General features: G+C 35.3%; 1 protein-coding gene across 1 annotated transcript in view; it reads left to right on the top strand.

Annotated features, from left to right (window-relative positions):
• NR6A1 (nuclear receptor subfamily 6 group A member 1) overlaps positions 1 to 22,605 on the top strand; it is a 250,333-nt gene that overhangs the window by 35,152 nt on the left and 192,576 nt on the right. The window contains exon 2 of the mRNA XM_074293063.1: positions 13,464 to 13,505. Coding sequence (XP_074149164.1) covers positions 13,464 to 13,505 — 42 coding nt within the window. The remainder of the gene's footprint in view (positions 1 to 13,463; positions 13,506 to 22,605) is intronic.

Genomic DNA, 22,605 nt, shown 5'->3' with positions numbered 1-22,605 from the left:
TATATACTCTGGCTGCAGTCTTAAGTTTGCATTGCATTAAAGGTATGTGACACATACTTCACAGATAAATATAAAATCACAATATTGGGATTAAGGAGACATCTTAAGTTCTCTATGAATGTCTGAAGAGAGAACATTTTAGTTTTGGAAAACCAATGATTGAATAAATGAAAAAGCATTTATTAAATGGTTACTTTGTACTAAATGCTGGAGATAGTATACAGAAAACCAAAACAGTTTCTGTTTTCAAGGAGCTCACATTCTGATTAATTGGGGATAGATGACAAATATTGGCACTTCCATCTGTAAATCAGGTGGAAAAGTCCTAATGATCCCTAAGGTGCCTTATTAAAAATAGATGACCATGCATCATCAAACCATTTTATTCATTCAAAGGCTTTGGTATAAAAAATATTTTCTTTTCCCAGTCTTAAGTAGCTGTGAATATGATCAAGGCCAGTGATTCAGCCCTTTTAGAGAGACAGTTCTTCTTTCCATCTCTGTTGTTTTCCCTGGACAGTGGTGAAGAGTCCAAGCTGGTTATCTGGAGAGCATTAACTATCTCTGGATCTCTTGGGTTTACTTGCCCACCTGTTATAGTTGGTTAGCAGCTGATGATGGCAACGACAGCAGATCTTTTTTTCCACAAAGGAAGGATTGTTCCTCTTTATGATGGCTTTGGCTGGGCAGGCTGAAAGTAGTGATATTGTTCTGAGGGAAAGAGGGTAGCACTATATTTGGGATTCTTGGGCTCAGTCTTGAGCTATTTCCCTATGTCCTTTGCCCTCCACAAGAGAAATGACTTGATTTGATTGACATGGCACATGTTCACCTTGGGTGTCTCTCAGTGGAATCAAGCAATATTCCACAAAACTGGTGTTATCTGAGCTAGATCTGGAAGGAGAGATTTTAGTACGTTAACGTTTTACTAATAAATCTTTGTGAATGTATAGAAACTGGAGAAAATGGAATAAACAACCATCAGAGGTTAAGTACTTACCATATGCTATAGCTGTGCTAAGCACTAGTGATAAAAAGATAAACAAAAAATAATTACTGCCTGCTAGGAGTTTACATTCTATTGGGGGAGACAACAGGACAGGTACCCTCAAGATCCAGAGTAGATGGTACTTTAGTGAGAGGACAAACAGCTGGGACTCCAGGAAAAGGCCTTCTACAGAATTTAGCTTTTGAGCTAAATATTGAATAAACTAGGTATTAGCAGAGATGGTAAGTAGAGATGAGGAGCAAAAATATTCTAGATATGAAGGAGTCAGTGTAAAGGTGTGTAGACACAACAAGTTAAACTAAAATGGAAAAGTATGTAGAGGGGAATAATTTATAAGAAAACTGGAGAGTTATGAATGATAGTGAAAAGACTATATGCCTGATGGAATTTATAGTTATACTAGAGTTAATGGGGAGCAGTACTATTAGAGTTTATTGAATGGCTGAGTAAGATTGAAGATATCAGGGTCTGACTTGTGCCTTTGGAATAAAACTTTGTCAGTTTTGTGGTGGATGGATTGGGGAGAAACTTTAAGCAGAGAGAACAGTTAGGAAAGTATTATGGTACTCAGGCAAGTAAGGTCACAAGCATTTATTTATTAAGCCACATAGGTGTCAGGTGCTATGCTAAGGGTTGCGAATACAAAAGAAAAACAAAAATATGGTCCTTGCCCTCAAAGAGTTCACCTTCTAATGGAAGCAACATGTTTTAAAAAAAAGTGTGTGTGTGTGTGTGTGTGTGTGTGTGTGGAGGGGGGTGTTTTCTTGTGAATAGAGATTAGAAAACATGGGAGAGGTCTTGTAAGAAAAATTACAAGATTTGGCAACTGGATAAATTGGAAGCAACTTAATAGTCATATTTGGCTGAAATGGAGAATCTGTGAAGAGAGGAAAAATGTGAAATAACATGAGAAAGGTAGGTTCTAGCCAGATTTTATATAGTCTTAAGTGCCAGGTTGAGTTATTTTATCCTGGAGGTAATAGAAAGACATTGGACTTGTTTGAGCAGGTGAGTTACTTAGGAGACTCCAGCATTTTGTTCTATGATCTAGCAAAGAAACTTCATTAGATGAAAAGGCATTTCATATACTCTCTCTACGAACTAAGGGAATCTCCTCACTGATGAGATGATGGATCTCTTGAAAGATTGAAATGTGATTAATTTGTTTTGCTTTTGCCTTAATTCTCCTGGGGTAAAAAGTTATATAGATTCAGTATTTCTTTGTTGCTGGGGAGAGTGATACAGGACATAGGGTTTTACTTCCTGAAAGACTTGGGAAAGGCTTGTGCCTAAATATTTCTTTTTTTTTTTTTATTAATAATTTTTTATTATATATATATTTTTTATAATATTATCCCTTGTATTCATTTTTCCAAATTATCCCCCCCTCCCTCTATTCCCTCCCCCCGATGCAGGCAATCCCATACATTTTACATGTGTTACAATATAGTCTAGATACAATACATGTGTGTGAATATCATTTTCTTGTTGCACAATAAACTTTAGATTCCGAAGGTACATGTAACCTGGGCAGACAGATATTAGTGCTAACAATTTACATTCACTTCCCAGTGTTTCTTCTCTGGGTGTAGCTACCTCTGTCCATCATTGATCAACTGGAAGTGAGTTGGTTTTTCTTTATGTTGAAGATTTCCACTTCCATCAGAATACATCCTCATACAGTATTGTTGTTGAAGTGTACAGTGATCTTCTGGTTCTGCTCATTTCACTCAGCATCAGTTGATTTAAGTCTCTCCAGGCCTCTCTGTATTCCTCCTGCTGGTCATTTCTTATAGAGCAATAATATTCCATAACCTTCATATACCATAATTTACCCAACCATTCTCCAACTGATGGACATTCATTCATCTTCCAATTTCTAGCTACTACAAAAAGAGCTGCCACAAACATTTTGTGCCTAAATATTTCTTATAAAGGGATCACTGATAGTATCTCTTCCATGTAGAGAGTTTTAAGATTTACAAAATATTTTCTTCATTACTGTGGTGTGAAGAAAAGAGATAGTTGCAAGGATTGGTTTTTTTCCCATTTAGAAATGAACTAATGCTGTCTATCAAGGCAAGTGTTTTGTCCACGATCACAGTGGTAGGAAGTACTAGGAAGGTCTTCTGAGTTCATGTCTTTCCATTATGTCAAATAGGAAAACCATTTTGTGTAGGATATTTTAATTGAATAGGGAGGCAGATCTGTTGGTCATTTGGGGTTTTTCTTTTAAAAATCATTGTCAGCTCCTGGCTAATGGATTTCCAGTGTGTTGGATTCAGCTGTTCTGACAAACCATCTGTTTAGGATGATAAGGAGAAAAGTCGCTAATCCCCTAACAACTGGGCAACTTTGCTGGACTGAGAGCTTTAGGTCTATAAGGGTTTTGTTGGCATTAGTAGCTTCTTGCATTGTTCGACTTATTTGTTATTGCTGTTGCTTTATGTTATATAAAAGACTTTTGTCATAACTTATAAGTGAGGTAGATATTATTTTACTTATTAGAAAACTGTCTCAGCAGTTAAATTTCTTGCTCCTGGTTCCATGTTAGCGTTAGATTGAAGATTCTTGCCCATGTCCTTTGACTCTGTAAGTCAGTGCTTTTTTTATTATTTAATTTTATTTATTTACTTACTTATTTATTTACTTATTTATTTGTTTGTTTGTTTATTTATTTAGCTACACCACATTCTTTTCTTCTTATCTAGTTTTTCCTTCACAAAATACTGGAAATACAGAATTGGAAGAGACCTTAGAGAGCTGCATAGTATAGTAGAAATAACATTGGATTTAGTGTCAGGGGACCCTGCGGGGTTTGGGGTGGGAAAAAGAATGGAAAAGACATTTTGGGATACTTTTCCTGAAACAATTCTTTTTTTTTCCCCAGAGAGATTTATTTTTGGAATTTAACTTATAGAAATATATTTTTAGATACCTGTAGGCATCTTTGAGACCCTCGTACCTATGATCAAATACTGTATAGCTTCTGAATAGCTCATATTTTGATTAAGAGAGGGCCTCTGCTTTTATAGTCGGCTGTCTTGTGAATATCAATTTTGCTGCTTAATAATTAATTTGCCATAGCGGAAAAAGCATTGAGGTAGGAACCTGGAAACATTAATTCATGTCCTGGCTCTCCTGTGAATTTTTGGGCAAAACAATACCCATTTATGGGTCTCAGTTTTCTCATTTATAAGATGACCAGGCCCAACAAGATGGTTCCTGGTCCTTCTCAACTGAATTTGTGTTGTTAAGGTCCCTTTTGTGGTCTATGTGACAATTACATTTTGAAATTTATCTTATGCCACATTTGAAATGTCTAAAACTTCCATAAAAGCAACAATAAAACCTACCTCCTCTTCAGAGAGAGAAAAAAGATATGATGTAAATGCAGAAATGTCATAGATTTAACTCTCTACTTTGCTTTCTGAAAAGTACCTCTTTTCCTACTATATAGAAAAAAAACATTTGACCTCCATCTTTTCTACCCTAGGTCCTCTATCATAATGCTTGCTGATTTTGTTGCCCCAGCCTCATAGCCATATCCAATTTAATACTCTGCATTCCTGTTCTTAATAAAAATTAGAAATGAGGTCCCTCATGTTAGACTAGACTGACTTTTCTGCCAGGGACCTAGGTGTTCAAGGCTATGGCTACAAAATTGGTAGGCTTTGCAAACTGCATGAAGGGGGATGTGGGTTGGTGAGGTAACAGAGGGATTAATGTTTCTATAGAAATGAAGGTCCTTCTCAGAGAAAGGCCTCGAAAAGCTGAGCAAGTCGGTGGCACAGAATAGTGAACAGAATGGAGAAAGAAGTCTCTTGCTTTTGCCCACAATCCTTCCAGTTGAGAAGACTGCATTAGGGGGGGGGAAAACACATAAGTGTTCTCAACAAAAAGGACATCTTGTTTTTGTCAAGGTTTTCAAAACATGTAACCTTGACATTTGTAGGTGGTAGAAGAAAAACATGGCTTGAAACTCTGCCAGGCTGATCTTTGGGTCCCTGTATTTAAAAGCATTTCGGATCTTTTTCAAGTGCTATTTGTTGCTAATGGAAAACAAAAGTTAATGGCATCAAGAGTCATTCCACTCACTGAAGCAACTTGTAGGAGGAGGCTAGGAATTTAATTAAGCAGACATTTTTTACTAGCCTACTGTGTACCAAGATGGCTTAGTGTTCTGGATAGGGATTAGATGAAACCCAGTCAGTTTGTACCCTCAGAGAGCTTACTTATACTCTAGTAGAAAGGATAAGATTTAAGTACGTTGATAATTGATTTTCCAACTGAATCTGAAGACCTAAGTCTCAACCCTGCCTCTAATAATTCTTAGCTTATATGACCATGTTCAAATTCTTTTGTTAAACCCCTTCATTTTTCAGATACTCCAAATCAATCATTCACTAAATAGAAGAGCCAGGGTTTATACCATATTCCTTTGACAACATGACACTAAGCTATCACCACAACCCTAAATGAATAAATTAAACTAAAACTCCAGTATTTCAAGTATGTGTATTGTATGTTTTGTTTAAATATTTTGGTTTCTAGTGAAGAACTTTGAAATCAAGTCACAAGGAACTCATCTTGAGTGATGATGGATTGTCTATAGAGGAGAGATGCAGATAGATTTGTTCAGAGAAATGAAATGAATTTTCCATCAAATGAAAAAATGGTTGTAAAAAGCACTTAGACACAATGTTTGGTACATATAAATATGCTATATCCATATGTATATGCTATATCCAATCCCTGGATGTTAGAAATAGTGTAGAGAGGGGATTCTTGTTCAGAACAGAGACCAGGGAGATCTTGTACTGGGGGAAAAGCTCTTATATTTGGCCTCAGAAAACTCAGATCTGGATCTTGACTGCAACTTACTAGCTGTGTATGTTACTTAATCTTTTGGGTCCTCAGTTTTCTCAGTTGCAAAGGGATTGGACTAGATTTTGAAAATCCCTTAATCTTATGGTCCTAAATGACTTTTCAGCCGCCACATTATATGATTTTGAACGTCTTTTCCAGGAGTAATTAATTCTAGTATAGATGGACAGACCAGCTCTTGAAAGAGCAAACAGAAGGATTATGGGTTTTTTTTGTGTGCATCTTATAACCTCCTTAACCTTCTCTGTTTGTTTTATAACCTTCTTAACCTCCTCTTCCCACCTTCTCCAGGTAGTGAAATTCTTTACCTAAGCTTTTCTTTGCAACAAAGGCTTTCTCTCTCTGGGAGGCAAATGGCTGAGTTACTTTGTCTCTTATGCAAGTCAGAGATGATTTTGCATGTGTATATAAATTGGCCCTAGGGAGTCCACTGCAAAATTCTTATTGTTCCTAAACATTCTGCCTAAAAAGTGACTCTGATGCTTTGCTTTTGTTATTCCACTATTTTTATTTTGAGATGAAAGTCTTTTCCACCCGAAGATTCAAAACCCTGCAAAACTGGTTTTAGTGGGGAAGGTCTAGTACAACTTTTTCTACGAATTTTTGAAAGCTGATCCTTGGCTATAACTGGCTATGGAGATTGTTGTGGGTCTGAAAGACAAAAAATAAAAAAGGGGGAAGGGAGTGTGTGTCCACCATAACATTGTAGGAACAGAGGTACATGGACCAAATAAGTAACTTGTTAACAATTAGGCATCTTTTAGATCTCTCTGAACTACATCATTCAATGGTATTATAAGGGTCTTACTCCATTTCCAACACTAGATGATTGTTTGACCAAGTTTAGTGATTTCAGGCAATTTACTTCTCTGGACTTTTGTTGTCTTCATTTGTAGATAAGGGGGTTACATGTTAAATGCACAAATCTAACTTCTAGTTTTAGGAATATGTCATTTCCGTGCTCAAAAATATTTAGTGGTTTTTTATAGTTTCAAAACTATAAATCCCTTAGCCCAGCATTCAGGATCTCTCCATAGTTTAGGTCCAAATTGCCTTTTAAGTCATATTTTAGGCTACTTTATGCACTCTTCTCCATTCCAACCAAATTGGATTGTTGTTTTCTATCCATTTTATCATGTCATTTTTGGCCTTCCTGATTTTTTTCATTCTTGGAATTTGGAACACATTCTTTCCTCAATCAATGAATGATAATTAAGTGTCCCAGGTATCATGCTGGGTGGTTCAGATACAAAGATAAGTGTAAATGCCTAGCCTTTAAGAAGTTTACATTTTCTTGAGGAAGACAAATACATAAATATGTACAAAACAAAGATAAAGTAATATTTTAGGAAAAGTTGTATTAAAAATCCTTTTCATCATGCAGTGTCTAGTTTAGTCTTTCTGAGAGCTCCAATCCTTTCCCCCAAAAGTAGTTTTCCAATTTTGCTGTTGAACTTTGTCTCTTTGATTCCTGTCCTTTGAAACATAGTTTGTATACATATAATGAATTTATATTCATTATTATATGTTTTCTTGATACCTATTTTATCCATTTTGCTTTGTGGCCTCTATCACTTAACCCATCAGTATTCTAGGCATAAGAAGTTGTAGTTGATGAATAGTTCCTCCATTTTCCTTTTTTATATAATTTTAGAAGATTTGTGCTCATGTTCAACCTTTCCAACCACTTTGTAGTTAATATTTCACTTTGTGTGGAAATACAATCATTTATTAAATAATAACATTTATTAAACAGTCAGAATTTATGTTCAGGGAGCTTGCTAAGCACCGGGGATGCTAATAAGAACAAAAAGAAAGACTAGGAGTCTTATTTGGAGTCTTTGGAGTGAGTGGATGGGGGAGGTGGGAGGAATAATAAGTTGCCTACCCTGGGGTTTACTGGAGAATAAAGGCGGTGGAGATGGAGAGGGGGAGGGATGGTACTTCCTTAAAATAGAGATTCCTGTGGAGGAACTGACCAATCAGAAGAAGGGGCTTCTGAGGATTTTCCTGGGTGGAAAGGTTGCTTAGTGTGGCAGGGAAAGAAATCTGTAGGAACTGGAAGTGGGAGCCCTTCTTTTAAGAGGAATAAAGAGGAGTAATTTCTTAGAATTCTCTCTTTCGAAGGACTCAGTCATCAGAAACAGGGTCCCAGCCATACAAAATGTTATCTCTTGAAGGAACCAAAGTGTATTATCTGAAAAAGACTGAGCTAGCTCAAAGGGACATTAACAAAAGATTCCAGTTTGAAATTTGAACTGCAGTTAAATTAAATGACCACTGGCTCCCTGCCCTTCCTCCAGCACCAGGGAGCTCTCTGTAAGAACTTGTGGATGCTGAAGTATATTAGGACCTAGCCTTATGTAGTGAAAATCACAATGGGAGTTGAAGACATTTAACCAGACCCTGATTGCCATTCCTTGCTCCTCTGCTTTCTAGCTGTTTGTGCTAAGATTTTTGGGGACAAATCAGATTTTTTCCCCCCCTGAGCTTTATTTGGTCAATAGGGTACTTAGATTAAGGGCCTGAGAGGATGGTTACGAGGGCCTGTGATTTGAAAATACCTGAGAAGTTAACTGCTATTATTTGTATGAACTTTATAGTTCTAGGGCAATTCCCCTTTAGCCCCCAGGAGGAGAGAGGAACTTTGCTAGTTGATCGGAAGAAGAGGGAATGTTGATGTAATTACTTCTGAGAATCTCCTTCAGTCCTCTTGAATTCTTGAAAATAAGCATGAAACTGAAAGGAAGATGGAGTACCCCCCAAAGAAAAACCCTAAAAAAGATTAACTTAAACTAGTTTCAAAAATCCCAGAATATGCTCAGTAAAAGGAAGTATTTATTTTAATTAATTAATTAATTTGTTTGTTTATTTATGCATATCATGGACTGTTAATATGGGACTCTTTACCTTCATATGTAAAGTAATTCAAGAAAAATTTAGCTAACTTTTTGGATATTCAGTCACAGGGAAATAACAATTTAATTCAACAAGCATTTTTTAAGAGACTGAGTGCTGTTCTAGGTGGTGGGGATACAAAGACAAACAAAACAGTCCCTGCCTTCATGGCCAGTCTTTGGAAGAATCTTGTCATAATCATGACATTTCAGATCAGATTATGATCAATTTAATTTTGACAAATATTTGTTAAATACTTACTATGAACAAGGAGAAATAGGTGCTATTATTATTACCATTTTATAGTTGAGGAAAGTAAGGCAGACATGTTTAGTAACTTGCTTTATGTCACACAGCTAGTGTCTCAGTCTGGATATAGTGCTAGTGCTTTAGGAGTGCTTCTTCCCTTAGTAGGAGGAAAAGATGACTTTTTTTTTTTTTAATTTTCAAAATTTTCTTCAACTAATAAAAATGTATTTTCTCTACTTTTCACCTTCTCTCTCCCTCTTCCCCATAAAAAAAGTAGAACAAATAAAATCATTTCTTAAGTGTTTCAAAGTTTTTGCTCTTTACAGTACTATGTCATATAAATTGTTCTTCTGGTTCTGATATCTTCATATAAATTTTCCCAGTTTTCTTTGGTGGTTGAAGGGGTAAGAGAGAGTGATAAATCCAGGATGACTCCTATGTTGTGAGCCTGAGGGTTGCCCTCTAATAAGCAAAGGAGTTGAGGGAAAGGAGTGGACATCTAGCTGGATATGTCTGAAAGGCAGTTGGAAATGTGAGACTGTCGATAGAGAGAGACAGGGCAGGGAAGGAAAAGATGTTCTCATCAGCAGCATAAAAATGGTAATTAAATCCATGAAAGCTGATGAGATTGTGAAGTGAAAAACTAGAGAAAGAGAGTAGAGGAGACCTAGGATAGAACCCTGAAGGACACAAGTGGTTAGAAGTTGTAACTGGAGGTGGTTTCAGTTATCAGATAGGTAGCAGGAGAACTGGAAAAGAGAGTGGTCCTGAAAACCTAGAAAAATGAGTATCAAGGTGAAGAGAAGGATCAACTGCCTAAGGCTGCAGAGAGGTCAAGAATGAAGATAGAAAAAAAGGTCATTGGATTCAGTAGAGATGATTAGTAACTTTGGAGAAAGCTGGGGAATAATAAAGTCAGAACCCAGACTAGAAGGCTAAGAAGAGAATTAGAGGAAAGTGGAAGCATCTCTTATAAATGGCCTTATTAAGGGGTTTAGCTAGAAAGAACAAAAGAATTATAAGAATTAACAGGGGTGGAAGGATCAAATGAGCATTTTTTCCCACAGTGGCAAAGATATGGGCATGTTTGTAGCAGTAAGTAATGAGCCAGTAGATTCTTCAATAGTATGGTTGTTATCCTAAAGTCTCTTCAGTATTTAGTATTTTCTTCTTTGGTCTTTTTTGTCAATCTAATTAAGATATGAGATGGAAGCTTAGGGTTGCTTTAACTTGGATTTCTCTAATTGTTAATGAATTGGAACATTTTCAGGTGGTTATTGATAATTTGGATATCTTAATTTAAAAACTGATCATATCCTTTCACTAATTTTCATATTGGCTCTTGTTAAAAATAACTATACTTATCTATCTGCTTGTGTGTCTATCTGGCTATCCACCCATGTATCAGAATGAGAGAGATTCTTGCTGCAAAGAATTTTCCCTTTCAGTTAATTGTTTCTCTTCTCATTTAAGCTGCATTGATTTTATTTGTACAAAATCTTTTAAATTTTATGTAATCAAAATTGCCTATTTTTATCTTCTGTGATCCTCTCTATTCTTTGTTTGGTCATGACATTTTCACCATAAATCCAGCAGGTAATATCCACCATGTTTCTTCAATTTGTCTATATTGTCACTTTTGTTTTAAGTCATGTATGCATTTGAAGTTTATCTTGTTAATTGTTGTAGTTGTTGATCTATACCTAATTTCTTCTAAACTGCTTTTCAGGTTCCTCAGTAGTTTTTATCTAATTTACTCCAGTAAATTAGAGACATTTACTCCAGTAGTAGGAGACTTTGGATTTATTGAACATTAGACAACTAGGTTAGTTTACGTCTATGTCATATTCTCACTCTTTTCCACTCATTGACCTCTCTTTTTAAAATCAGTGCCAAATCATTTTGATGATTATTGCTTAGGTTGAAATCTGGTTAAGCCAGTACTGTTAAGAGATTCTTGACTTTTTTGTTTCTACAAATGAATTATATTATGTATGTATACATATGTGTGTATGTGAATGTGTGTGTGCATGTATATATAGGCACACATCCATATGCATCCACCCAGCTAGGTGGCACATTTTCTAGAGTGTTGGGCCTGCAATCAGGAAGGCTAATCTCCCCGAATTCAAATCTAGCTTCAGATACTTACTAAATGACTCTGAGCAAATTATTTAACCCTGTTTGCCTCAGTTTTCTTATCTGTAAAATGAGCTGAAGAAAGAAATGACAAACCACTCCAGTTTCCTTGCCAAGAAAATCCCAAATTGGGTTACAAAGAGTTGGGGCTACTGAAAACAACTAATGGACAACAACAACAATATATGTTAATCTTTAGTTTAAGTTAATTGGTTCAGATATTATTGTCATTTTTATTGTATTTATTTAGCCCTATCCGTAAGCAATTAATATACCTCTACTTGTGAGATTGCTTTCAAATGAGATGGGGCAGAAGATAAGAAAAGCTCCTCAAATGTTCATCATAGCTTATATGTTATCTGATTCCTAGCTCATGCAGACTTGTGGATAATATTGCTAAGTTATAAGTTCAACAGGCATTTTTCATGGAACCCACTATAGTACTAGTTGCTGAGAATACAAAAGATTTTTTTCTTAAAGCCCAACATGTAGTATATTCAGATTAATAAATACATAATTTCAGAAGGGGAAAAGGCATTATTAACTTGCATTTAAGTGAAGTATAGAAGATAGAAGTTGAGCTGAACTTTGGAAAAAGTTGCAGCATTCTAGATAACCTAGTGGCCTTGATTCTCTTTTGCTTTGATATGGTAAAAGATACTTGCATTTTGCATTTGGTATGTGACACATGTTCTTCAACACTTCTATTAACATTCTGAATGCTATACTTAATGTAGGAAATATTACTTGGTCTATTTCTTTCTCTAAAATGGGACTATTTAAATAATTTATTTCGTCTTCTGTTAACCTGAGCAATCTACATTTTTGTAGGTATTCCTCCATTTCACTTAGATTATCAAATTTATTGACATATAATTGGGTAAAATAACTCCTAATTATTGCTCTAATTTCCTCTTCATTGGATGGAAACTGAGTGTGGATCACGTTTTCACTTATTTTGTTGTTTGCTTGAATTTTATTTTCTTTATCTTTTTTTTTTCCTTTTTGATCTGATTTTTCTTGTGCAAGATAATTGTATAAATATGCATGCCTATATTGTATTTATGTGTGTGTGTGTGTGTATATATATATATGTATGTATGTCACTTTTAACATATTGGATTATTTGGAGGGGGCAGGAGGAAGGGGGGAATTGGAACACAAGGTTTTACAAGCATCAGTGGTGAAAAATTATCCTTGCATATGTTTTGAAAATAAAAAGCTTCAATAAGATTTTTTTTAAAAGAAAGAAAAGAACTAAAACAGTCTATATTACATTTTCCACTCACTGGGTGAGGGGTCAGAAGTCCTAGTTTTGATTCTGTCTCTTTACTGTGTGATCCTGACTAAATGCCCTTTGCCTCTCTATTAGTCAGGTTCATCATCTGAAAAACAAAGCAGTTGAAGTTGCTGGTCTTCAGGACTAAGATCAAGAATATATTGGAACCACTTTACACTGACTCAGGAGAGCCAACAGTTAAATCTTAAATGGGAGGACTCACAATACTACATATGGAGCTTGATTTATTGTTCTGTTGATCATTTAAGACTAAAAATGAGTAATATAATATACATAGTAATATATAGTAATTATAGTTCATGCTTATATAGTAATAATAGTTCATGCTTATCAAGTCAACAAGGATTTAAATGCCTACTATGTGCTGGGCACTGTGCTTAGTATTGAGATATAAAGAAAGGCAGAAATAGACCCTACCTTCAAGAAACTCATGCTAATGGAGCAGACAAAATTACATATAAGTAATATATATGTAGGACAAACTTGTGGTATTTTAAAGAAAAGGACCCTTTACATTAAGGGGTTTCAGGGAAAAAGCTTTTTGGGGAAGGTAGAATTTCAGCTGAGACTTGAGAGACCAGGGCAGCTTGGCAGCAGAGATGAGGAGGGAAAAAATTCCAGGTGTGGGGAATGCCAGTAAAAAGGCAAATACATTATCCTCAAAACTGAGTTAAGATTGCCCATATTTTACAGATAGAAGTGCTGAGCTTCATGGAAGTGATATAATTCTCTCCAAATCACATAACTACTGCAGTTTGGAAAGCAGAATTCTAAATGTCATTCTTTTTCCAAGCCTAGTGTCCTTTCTATCTATCTTTTAGGATAGATTGATATTGGTAAAACTTGAGCTGCTTTGAATGGACTACTGATGCTGATATTAATTATATTTGTTGATGACTAAATATTTTGTTTGCTAGGTTAGAAATAACTCACAAATCATAAATGGTGTTTTTCTTTTTTTTTTTTTTTTCTTTTTCCTAGGGTTCTGTCAGGATGACTCGGTTGAACATGACCCAGCCAACAGTAAGTCCACTTATCATTGTTGTGTGTGTGTGTGTGTGTGTGTGTGTGTGTGTGTGTGTGTGTGTGTGTGTGTGTGTGTGAGAGAGAGAGAGAGAGAGAGAGAGAGAGAGAGAGAGACAGACAGACAGAGATAGACAGAGATAGACAGACAGACAGAGAGATTGATTAGAGGAAATATGTTTTTTTGTATTTATATGTAAATCTGCCTTTGTGTGCCAGGCTTTTCTCCCTCTCCCTCCCAATCCCCCAAGCTGGTTTAGGAAACTTGCTAAAATATGTATTTGTTTTTAAAATTTTTTTTAAATTTAGTATCTTATTTTTCCTGTTATATGTAAAAACAATTTTTAATATTCGTTTTTAAAACTTTGAGTTCCAGATTCTCTCCCTTTTTCCCATCTCAATTCTTGCCCCTTCTTCCTTTAAGTATGCAAGCAATGCAATATAGATGAAACATGTATAGTCAAGGCATATGTTTTCAATTTGAAGCAAAATTAAATTGTGAAAGGAGGAAGAATCCCTTCATAACATTTGAAACATAGTATCTTAGAATCCCAGGGTCAGAATGGCTTCATCATAGAAGCTATGATAATATAATCTGTACATGAGGCAATAAATTCCTTTATAATATTCCTGTATAGTGGTCACAGTTTGAAGTGAATTTTACTTATCTTGACCTTGCATAAAATGTTATACTTCTTATTCTTCTTTTCTACCCCTTTCCTCTTTCATTTCTCTTAGCAATACATATGTATAAATCAATGGTTTTGAGTTTGATAATATAATGAAGCATTGTATGCAATATCTTATGAAGTTCAATTTTTTTTTTTTTTTGATTCATTATTAAATAATTAATATCATGAGTTCTGAAACATGACTTTTTAATGCCTTGTCTCTTTTGGCTCCTAAAGGTCATTTAAAATAAATTATTTCAAAATTTTCAAGAGTTGTCTGCCAATTTTGTTCATCAAAATTTCAGCAAATAGATCTTGGGAGAAATTGCCTGATGTGCATGCGTGTTCGTACGTGTACGTGTGCATGCTAATGTGTGAATTAAATTAGAAATGTCAAGGAGAATCATAAACTCTTTTTACAATTCAGAATATAGTCTCAATAAAATGGAAAGGCATATCAGAAATGAACTAATTTAACCTACTCTAAGACCAGTTTTAACTTGAAAATATCCATTATTGGGCAATTCACTACTGCCTGAGGTAGATCATTCTATTTTTGGAAATTGTGATTTTAGAGAGATTTTTCCTTATTTCAAGCCAAAATATGTATCTTGGTTTTCAGAACACTTTTAAAACTACCATTGAACCAAAATGGCTAATTGTCTATGTTTTGCAAATCTATGTTAAGATTTTTTTCCCCTTAAGCATATTGTATATTTATGTTATCCTGTGCTTTCCCAGGGGGAGATAACTTGTATCAATAAATAGAAGTTAAGGCAAGTAGATTTTATTTTAGTGAGAGGAAGAATTTTCTAACAGCAGGCTATCAATGGACTGTGCTGATTTAGGGAGTAGTGATTTCAATATCCCTGTTTGTCTTTAGAAGAGGTAGCTTGACTCCAAATCTGAATTCAGTTGGAAGGGAACCCCTGGAGTCCATCTCTAGCCCAAGCTAGTTTCTTTCATCTAGCTTAAAAAATGAAAGATGAAATATGTTCAACACAGGATATGGCTTGATAAGATTGGAACTAACTGCCCTGGGGGGTCATGGCCATATTACCTTTGTTAATATAACCTGAGACTGAATTAGCTTTTGGAAGTGTCATATTATGCTACTCACACTGAGCTTGCAAAACAATAAAACCCTTAAGATATGCCTCCTCTACCTTGTACAATTGATAATTTTAAAGACAAATGTAATACTTTCCCTTTATGCCTATTATGTTTCATCCTGTTATAATTGACTCAAAGCTCTAGCCTTCAAGATATTTTTGATCTTGACTGTTACTCATATTGTTAGCTCTCATACTAGTTTTAGGTCACTGGCAAATATAGTGAATATTACATATTTCTTTGTCAAAGATACTGATCAGTTTTAAAACAACCATTATCACCACTACCACAGGGTCAAGTGTAATTCTCTGGGCATTTTACCAGAGACCTTTTCTCAAGTTGACATCAAACCTGACTTCTCTCTAGGTCTAATCACAGTTCTGGACTTTATTCCCATAAGACTCATCTGTCTTTTACATGAAAATACCATGAGAGACTTTGCCAGATCCTTTGAATCTAGGTAAATTCCAGCATTTGCTTCTACTGCCAATTCAATAATCTGATCAAAAAGGGATGCCACATGATCAAACACTACTATTTTTTTAGGTGTTAAACAATCATCCCTTGAATAATAAAGAATATACATTTAAAGATTTGGCTAATAATTCGTTTCAGTGAAGTCAACATTTTCTGATCATCTATTGTTTTGTGCTAGGTAGATATAGAAATTGAAGTAAAGCTCACTGTCTTTGAGTTTGGCAGAATCTATTCGAATTTCATTATTACCCCTCTTACCAGCCAGTTGTTTTGATAGTGAAAATTAGATCCAGAAGAGAAGTTTCTCTCATTTGTGATTATCTTTTGAAAGATGGAATTATCATTTAAGTGAGCCAGGAAATTATTAACTGAGAAAGCTCCAGCGGATGTCCACATAATTAAAGTCCTTCATTATTACTGTATCATGCCTGTGTGCCAGGCCTGTGATCTGTTTCCTGAATTCCTCATTTGTTTTTTTCTTCTGTTTAGGTAGTTTGTAGTGTCTTGTGATAACAATATTACTTCTGTTTCTGTCTTTCATCTTCATTCAAATGCTCTGTACCATGAGTCCCATCTTAGGCTCCTGGATTTCTTTGGTATATCTTCTCAAATAGAGATTGACTCTTACCTCTCTTCCCTTTTTTCCCTCCCCTATCTTTGAATTATCCTTCCAAAAAACTATTTTACATCCCCTATTCTATATTCTATATCATAAAATTTCATTATTGTCTATGGGATATTTGATTTCTTGCCCTAGGATCTGTTGTTTACCTTACTTTTTTATGGCTTTATATATGAATTTGATACTGGGTTTCATTACTGGTTCCCTTCTTGGATTTCTGCTCTTTTCTGAAATCTTTGCCTTTAGTGGGAATCAGTGAAGAAAGCAACCTGCCCTCCCAAACAGTTTTTTTATGTTTCTTGTTGAATGCTTTTCCCTTTCTTATCAATCTATTCATTTGGCAAACTTTGCCACCAAGTGAATTCAACTTCTGCTTTAACATAGGTCACTTTTGTTTTGCCCCTATTTTTTTGGTACCTATCTTATTTTGGTAGCCTGTTATCTGATTCCTTTGATTCTGTTTTCTAATGCATGGAATGTTAGTATTGAATGGGGACTTCATCTTAGAGATGAGAAAACGGAGGTCCAAAGAGAGGGAATGATTTATTGAGGGATCAATTAGGAGCAACTCTGTGTTGAACTTTGCTCCCATTCTTATAGGACCAATGCTATTTTCATCACACTGGGAATATGATCTACTTTACTTTGACCTGGAATTGCTTAAGCATCTATTTTTGCTGTCCCTACCTTCTTTGCTTTTAGAATTTGTCCCAAATTGACAAACTCTACATTTAAAGGAAAGTGAAGGAGGAATAATAATGGGCTTTTTTCCTAACACTTTAAAGTTTTCAACACATTTTATTTGCTTTAGTTTGCTAGATCTTTTCAGCAACTCTTTGAAGTAAGTACTAGATAATATAGGTAGGAATTATTTCCCTCTTTTTATGGACAATGATAGTGAGGTTGAAAAAGGTTAAGTGTCCAAAATCTCACAATGAGTTAAAATTATAAATTTAGAATAGATGCTCTCAGAGGTTCTTCACGTTCTATATGTATAATCCTATGAATAATATTCCCTAAATATCAGAACAGTTAGCAGAACATTTAATAGATATCCAGTATTTCTTGATTGAGATGCAAAATGTAACCTGCAGAACTTACTGGATAACATGGAAATTAACTTTTAAAAGTTGAAAATCAAGTTTTAATAACTGGTGGATAGAAAATGCCATACTATAGTCATGAGTGGCACTTGCTATTTTTTCTGTTCTTTCTTCTCTCATAAACAGCCTTGACTTAGGAGGATAAAAAACTAGAATAAATCTGTACTTGAGGACTGTCATGATTCAGAGGAATTTTTGAATAATAGAAGGAACCTTGACAGGTCATATATTCTTGTTGGTAATACCACACATTATTTATTCCAGATAGATGAAAATTCATGTTTACCCCCCCCCCAAAAAAATGAAAACCTCCAGAAGACGATGACTTTGTGCCCTCCCACAGTATCTGATCTGAATTTACCATGATATATATATATATATATATATATATATATATATATATATATATATATATATATATATATATATATATATATATATATATATATATATATATATATATATATATAGCTTGTCACTTTTCTGTTGTTCAGTCTTTCATGGGGATAGAAAATGCAGTGTTAACAATATTCTTTGAAGGAATCATTAATATACTTTTAAAAATAGTTGTTGTCATTCTGCTTTTAATTCATTTAACTTTTGGTAGAAACATTGGATTTAGATCTGGAAGGTACCTTAGCATTCATATAGCTTAACTCCCTTCTTTTGCAGAGGAAGACAGTGAGATCCATGAAGAAGAAACTTATCTATGGCTAGAGGAAAGAATTAACAGGGCTGGGATTTGAACCCAGGTTTTCCAGATTTCAGATACCGCAGTTTTTGTTTATTTGTTTTAGTATAACATGGTATCTTTTCATCATAATCTTAGGGGAAACTCTTGAGTCTTCAGGTGATACTAGGAGGCCTTTCCATTCTTTTTACATAGCTGGCCTGTTTTTCCAACAAGATACCATATCGCACCCAGGATTCACATTTATTTATTCATTCAATCATTTCTTTATTTTTATCTTATTAAAGTTTTTTTATTTACATGGGTAATTTTTCAACATTGACCCTTGCAAAACTTTCTGTTCCAAATTTTTCTCTTTTTCCCACAACCTCCTTCCCTAGATGGCAAGTAGTCCAATACATGTTAAATATATTAAATCCAATATATGTATACCTAGTTATATAGTTATCTTGCTGCACAAGAAAAATTGGATCAAGAAGTGGGGGGGGGAACCTGAAAAAGAAAACAAAATACAAGCTGACAACAGAGAGAGTGAGAATGCTACCTTGTGGTCCAAACTCAGTTCCCAGGGTTCTTTCTCTCTCTGGGTGTAGATGGCTCTCTTCATCATTGAATAGTTGGAACTGGTTTGAATCATTTCATTGTTGAAAAGAGCCACATCCATCAGAATTGATGGTCGTATAGTCTTGTGTGTACAGTGATCTCCTGGTTCTGCTCATTTCACTCAGCTTCAGTTCATGTAAGTCTCTCCAAGACTCTCTGAAATAATCCTGCTGATCATTTCTTACAGAACAATAATATTCCATAACATTCATGAAAATATCTCTCTGAATAGTCATCTCCCAGTTCTTCCTTGGCTTTAAAAGAGTTGAAGATTGTTAGCAAAGATTTCTCAGTTTTTACTTCCATCAAAATATTATTTAATGTTTCTTCATACTAGGAAAGGGATGTTCAGTCTCAGGATTCCAGGTAACTGACATGTCCTACCAAGTTGGGAACGCTCTTAGGACAATCTCAGTGTCAGGGAAATCATTGAGTCCCATTGAAATTAAGGTCTAAGGGACTCCAGCACTGAAAGGGTGTACATCAGATTTTGAGTAGCTTTGGTAACTAATAAAGATAAAGTACAGAATTGTTTTTATTTTTATCTGTTGGGGAGTACTCTTATCAGTGAAATCATAGCTACTAAAAGAAATGAAGCATTGTTATGATAAAAAGTACCAGAACGTTTATAAAACAAAAAAGAGACAACTTAGGAGTTTGTCTAATAATACTAATAGTAATAATAATATTTACAGAGCACTTACTATATGCCAAGCAGTGTTCTAAGCACTCTAAAATTATTATCTTATTTGATCACAACAACTCTATGGAGAAAATTCTATTATTATCACCATTTTAAGAAACTAGGCAAATAGATTAATTGAATCACATAATAAGTAAGTGTCTGAGATAGGATTTGAATTCATATTCTTTTGACTTCAGGGTGGTTATCAGAAACATGACAGCCTGAAGCCAAGATAGTATCCTATTCCTTAACTGACCATAGGAACTCACAGATCTTAAACTTGTCTAGCTAATGTCCTAATAAAAACATGCTTTAAGATAGAGATCTAATCAGTCTTGTGATTTTATGATTTTAATCCACCCAGACTTGCTATGTATGTGGTCTCTGCCATATTGCCCCTGGTGGTCAAGTCTTTTCTGCTGGGCCCTGACTTCAAATAAATGTTTGCTATCACTTTTTAAAATATGTTAGTCATCTTCTTCCTGTCCCCTCATTATGTGAAAATGCATCAGCAAATGGTCATCCATTAAAGGGGTTCTTCACTGTGATTCAGTAATAATTACATGTTATAATAACATATACCTTTTTAGATCACTGAATCATTTTATAACTGTACCTTCTTTTCTGAAGGAACTATGTGCCTGAGGCTATTATTCTGAATATTCAAAATTTCTTTGAGAATAAGTCTAATATAAAATGTGTGGTTATTAGCTTGCTTTCAGATAAGAAGTACCGAGCTTGAGGGGGTTAATAAATAACAGCCCAAGACATAGATTTTTATTACTCAAATTAATTCACAAATTTATCCCTCAAATTAAAATGTCTACACCATATACTTTTTTTTTTTTTTCTCTTGCTGCTGAGGCAATTGGGGTTGTTACTTGCCCAGGATCACACAGCTAGGAAGTGTTAAGTGTCCGAGGGCATATTTGAACTCAGGATCTCCTGACTTCAGGACTGTTGCTCTATCCGTTGTGCCACCTAGCTGCCCCTACAGCATATTCTTTTTGAAGAAGAAGAAAGACAGGAAAGAGAATTATAGAAGATGAGAAAGATGGGATTATTGAAGGCCAAACCAAATGTAGCACAATCTCTTTCAGGCTGTTCAGACTCTAATTATGTGATGCTGGACATTTAATCTCTCAGCCTTGATTTTCTCATCTGTAAAATGGGGACAAACAATAGCACTTCCTTCATAGAGTTGTATGGGTCAAAAGAGATAACCTATGTAAAATTCTTTGCAAATCTTATATAAATACTAGCTATCATTGGAGGTCTAACTTGAGAAGTTGGCTGTCAAGTGAGGAATTTTGGGTATGCAACAGTAGAAGATGAAGATTACTGAAACATGGAAGGGATTGTGATATTGGGGGAGAGGGAAAGCACTTAAATTGGCATCAAAGATCTCTGAAGTTAGAGTATCTATGTTAATAGTGTTAACACACTATTATTTCAAAACATTTGATGGAAAACAGGTCAGTGGTGGAAGAGGGGACCTTGAGATGTGATTTGCTGAATTTAGTTAGTATCATGATCCTTATGCTTGAGCAAATGGGGATGTCTAGGAGATGGGACAATACCCTAAACTTCTGGTAAAGAGAGAGGCTGTCACTTTTCCTATACTGGGGACTCCTGTAATACTTGCCCAGCTCAGGTCTTCAAAGTCCAATGCTATGTCACAGGTTCAGGCTAAGTTCATTTCTACTAGGAGCTTTCCTATTTGCCTTTCTAATTAGCATAAGCTGGGGACAAGGGCAGTCAAAGGTCAAGGGAAGTTCAAAACAGCATAACCTCTATGTGCTCCTTTTACCAAACAACTCTGAATTCCACAGTGCTTTTCTTCAAGCATTTCTGAACTACCATGTTTACTATACAGTTGTAAAACTTGGGAAGAACAAGGATGGGCTTGATTCAAGGAAGTCGGAAGTATAGTCATTAAGAATAGAATGCATTGTTGCTTAAAACAGGAGAAATAATTGATTTATGTTATGTTGCCCAATTAGGCTGTAAACTGGGGGACACTAAAAGCAACCCTGGGGCTTCAGGACAACTTCTTGCTTGGGCTTCTGTTCAACCAACGGGAAGCTCTCCAATAAAGGCCATCAGCTCTGGAAGCTAAATTATTAATTCCTTTCATGGCACACAGGGATTGTAAACAGCACATAATACAAGACAACAATTGATACTGTTCACGTACTAGCCAGAAGAAAGGTCAAAGGCTAAATAGTTGGACTAGCAACAGCTGTTCTTCAGGGTCAATCCAACTTTTTTTTGTCCTTTTCATCTTTCGGAGGGAAATAATTTTTTGGTTACAGATTTATTCTCAAGTAATCTTAGGAAGAATTAAAATGTTCAGTTATCAGATAACTAGAGCCATTAGGTAAGTTTGGGTCACACACTGAAGGGTATGTTGTAGATGAAATGCATACTTGGGGAGGAGTTGGACTGGGCCTGCCCTCTGGGATCCCTTCCAAATCTGCTACTTCTTCTTATGACGCTGACCCTCTTACCCCCCCAAAGCCAAAACTCTAGTTTTAGGAGTTTTGCTGCGTTGTTCACTGTATATTAGCTCACCAGGTTCTTGAGATGAAAATGTGTTGTAATTAAATGATGAACATGGACCCAGAACACCTAGGCTGAAATTCAGCCTCTGGAACTTAACTAGTTGTTTGATCACTGGAAAGCCTTGTCTTCGTTTTTTCCACTGTGAAATGGGGGAAACAATACTTATGTTACCTTCTTTCCAGTTTTAATGTAAGAAAAGTGCTTTGTAAACATTAAAGTATTATTTCACTTTCCATTCATTGAAAAGGGGTCAAAAATATGAGGATCTGGGAGGCATAACCTATTGAGAATCAGTTGATGGAAGTGGCGATGTTTAGCCTAGAGAAAAAGAACTCTAATTGAGGGAAAGATTATGATTGTTATCTTCAGGTGTTTGGAAGGTAGTTATAAAAGAAAAAAAAGAATTAATTTGTTCTGACTGCTCAGAGGGCAGTCAATTAATAAATATTTATTAGGCACCTATTGTGTACCACACACTATGCTAACCTAAGCACTAGAAATACAAAGAAAGGTAAATGAGTCCCTGTTCTTTGAGAAGTAGCAATGTAGGGGCAGCTAGGTGGCAAAGTG

The sequence above is a fragment of the Sminthopsis crassicaudata genome, chromosome 2 (assembly GCF_048593235.1).
Source record: "Sminthopsis crassicaudata isolate SCR6 chromosome 2, ASM4859323v1, whole genome shotgun sequence".
In the NCBI taxonomy this organism is placed as follows: domain Eukaryota; kingdom Metazoa; phylum Chordata; class Mammalia; order Dasyuromorphia; family Dasyuridae; genus Sminthopsis; species Sminthopsis crassicaudata.
The sequence above is the reverse complement of the archived record's forward strand: the minus strand, read 5'-3'. Positions and strand labels throughout refer to the sequence as shown.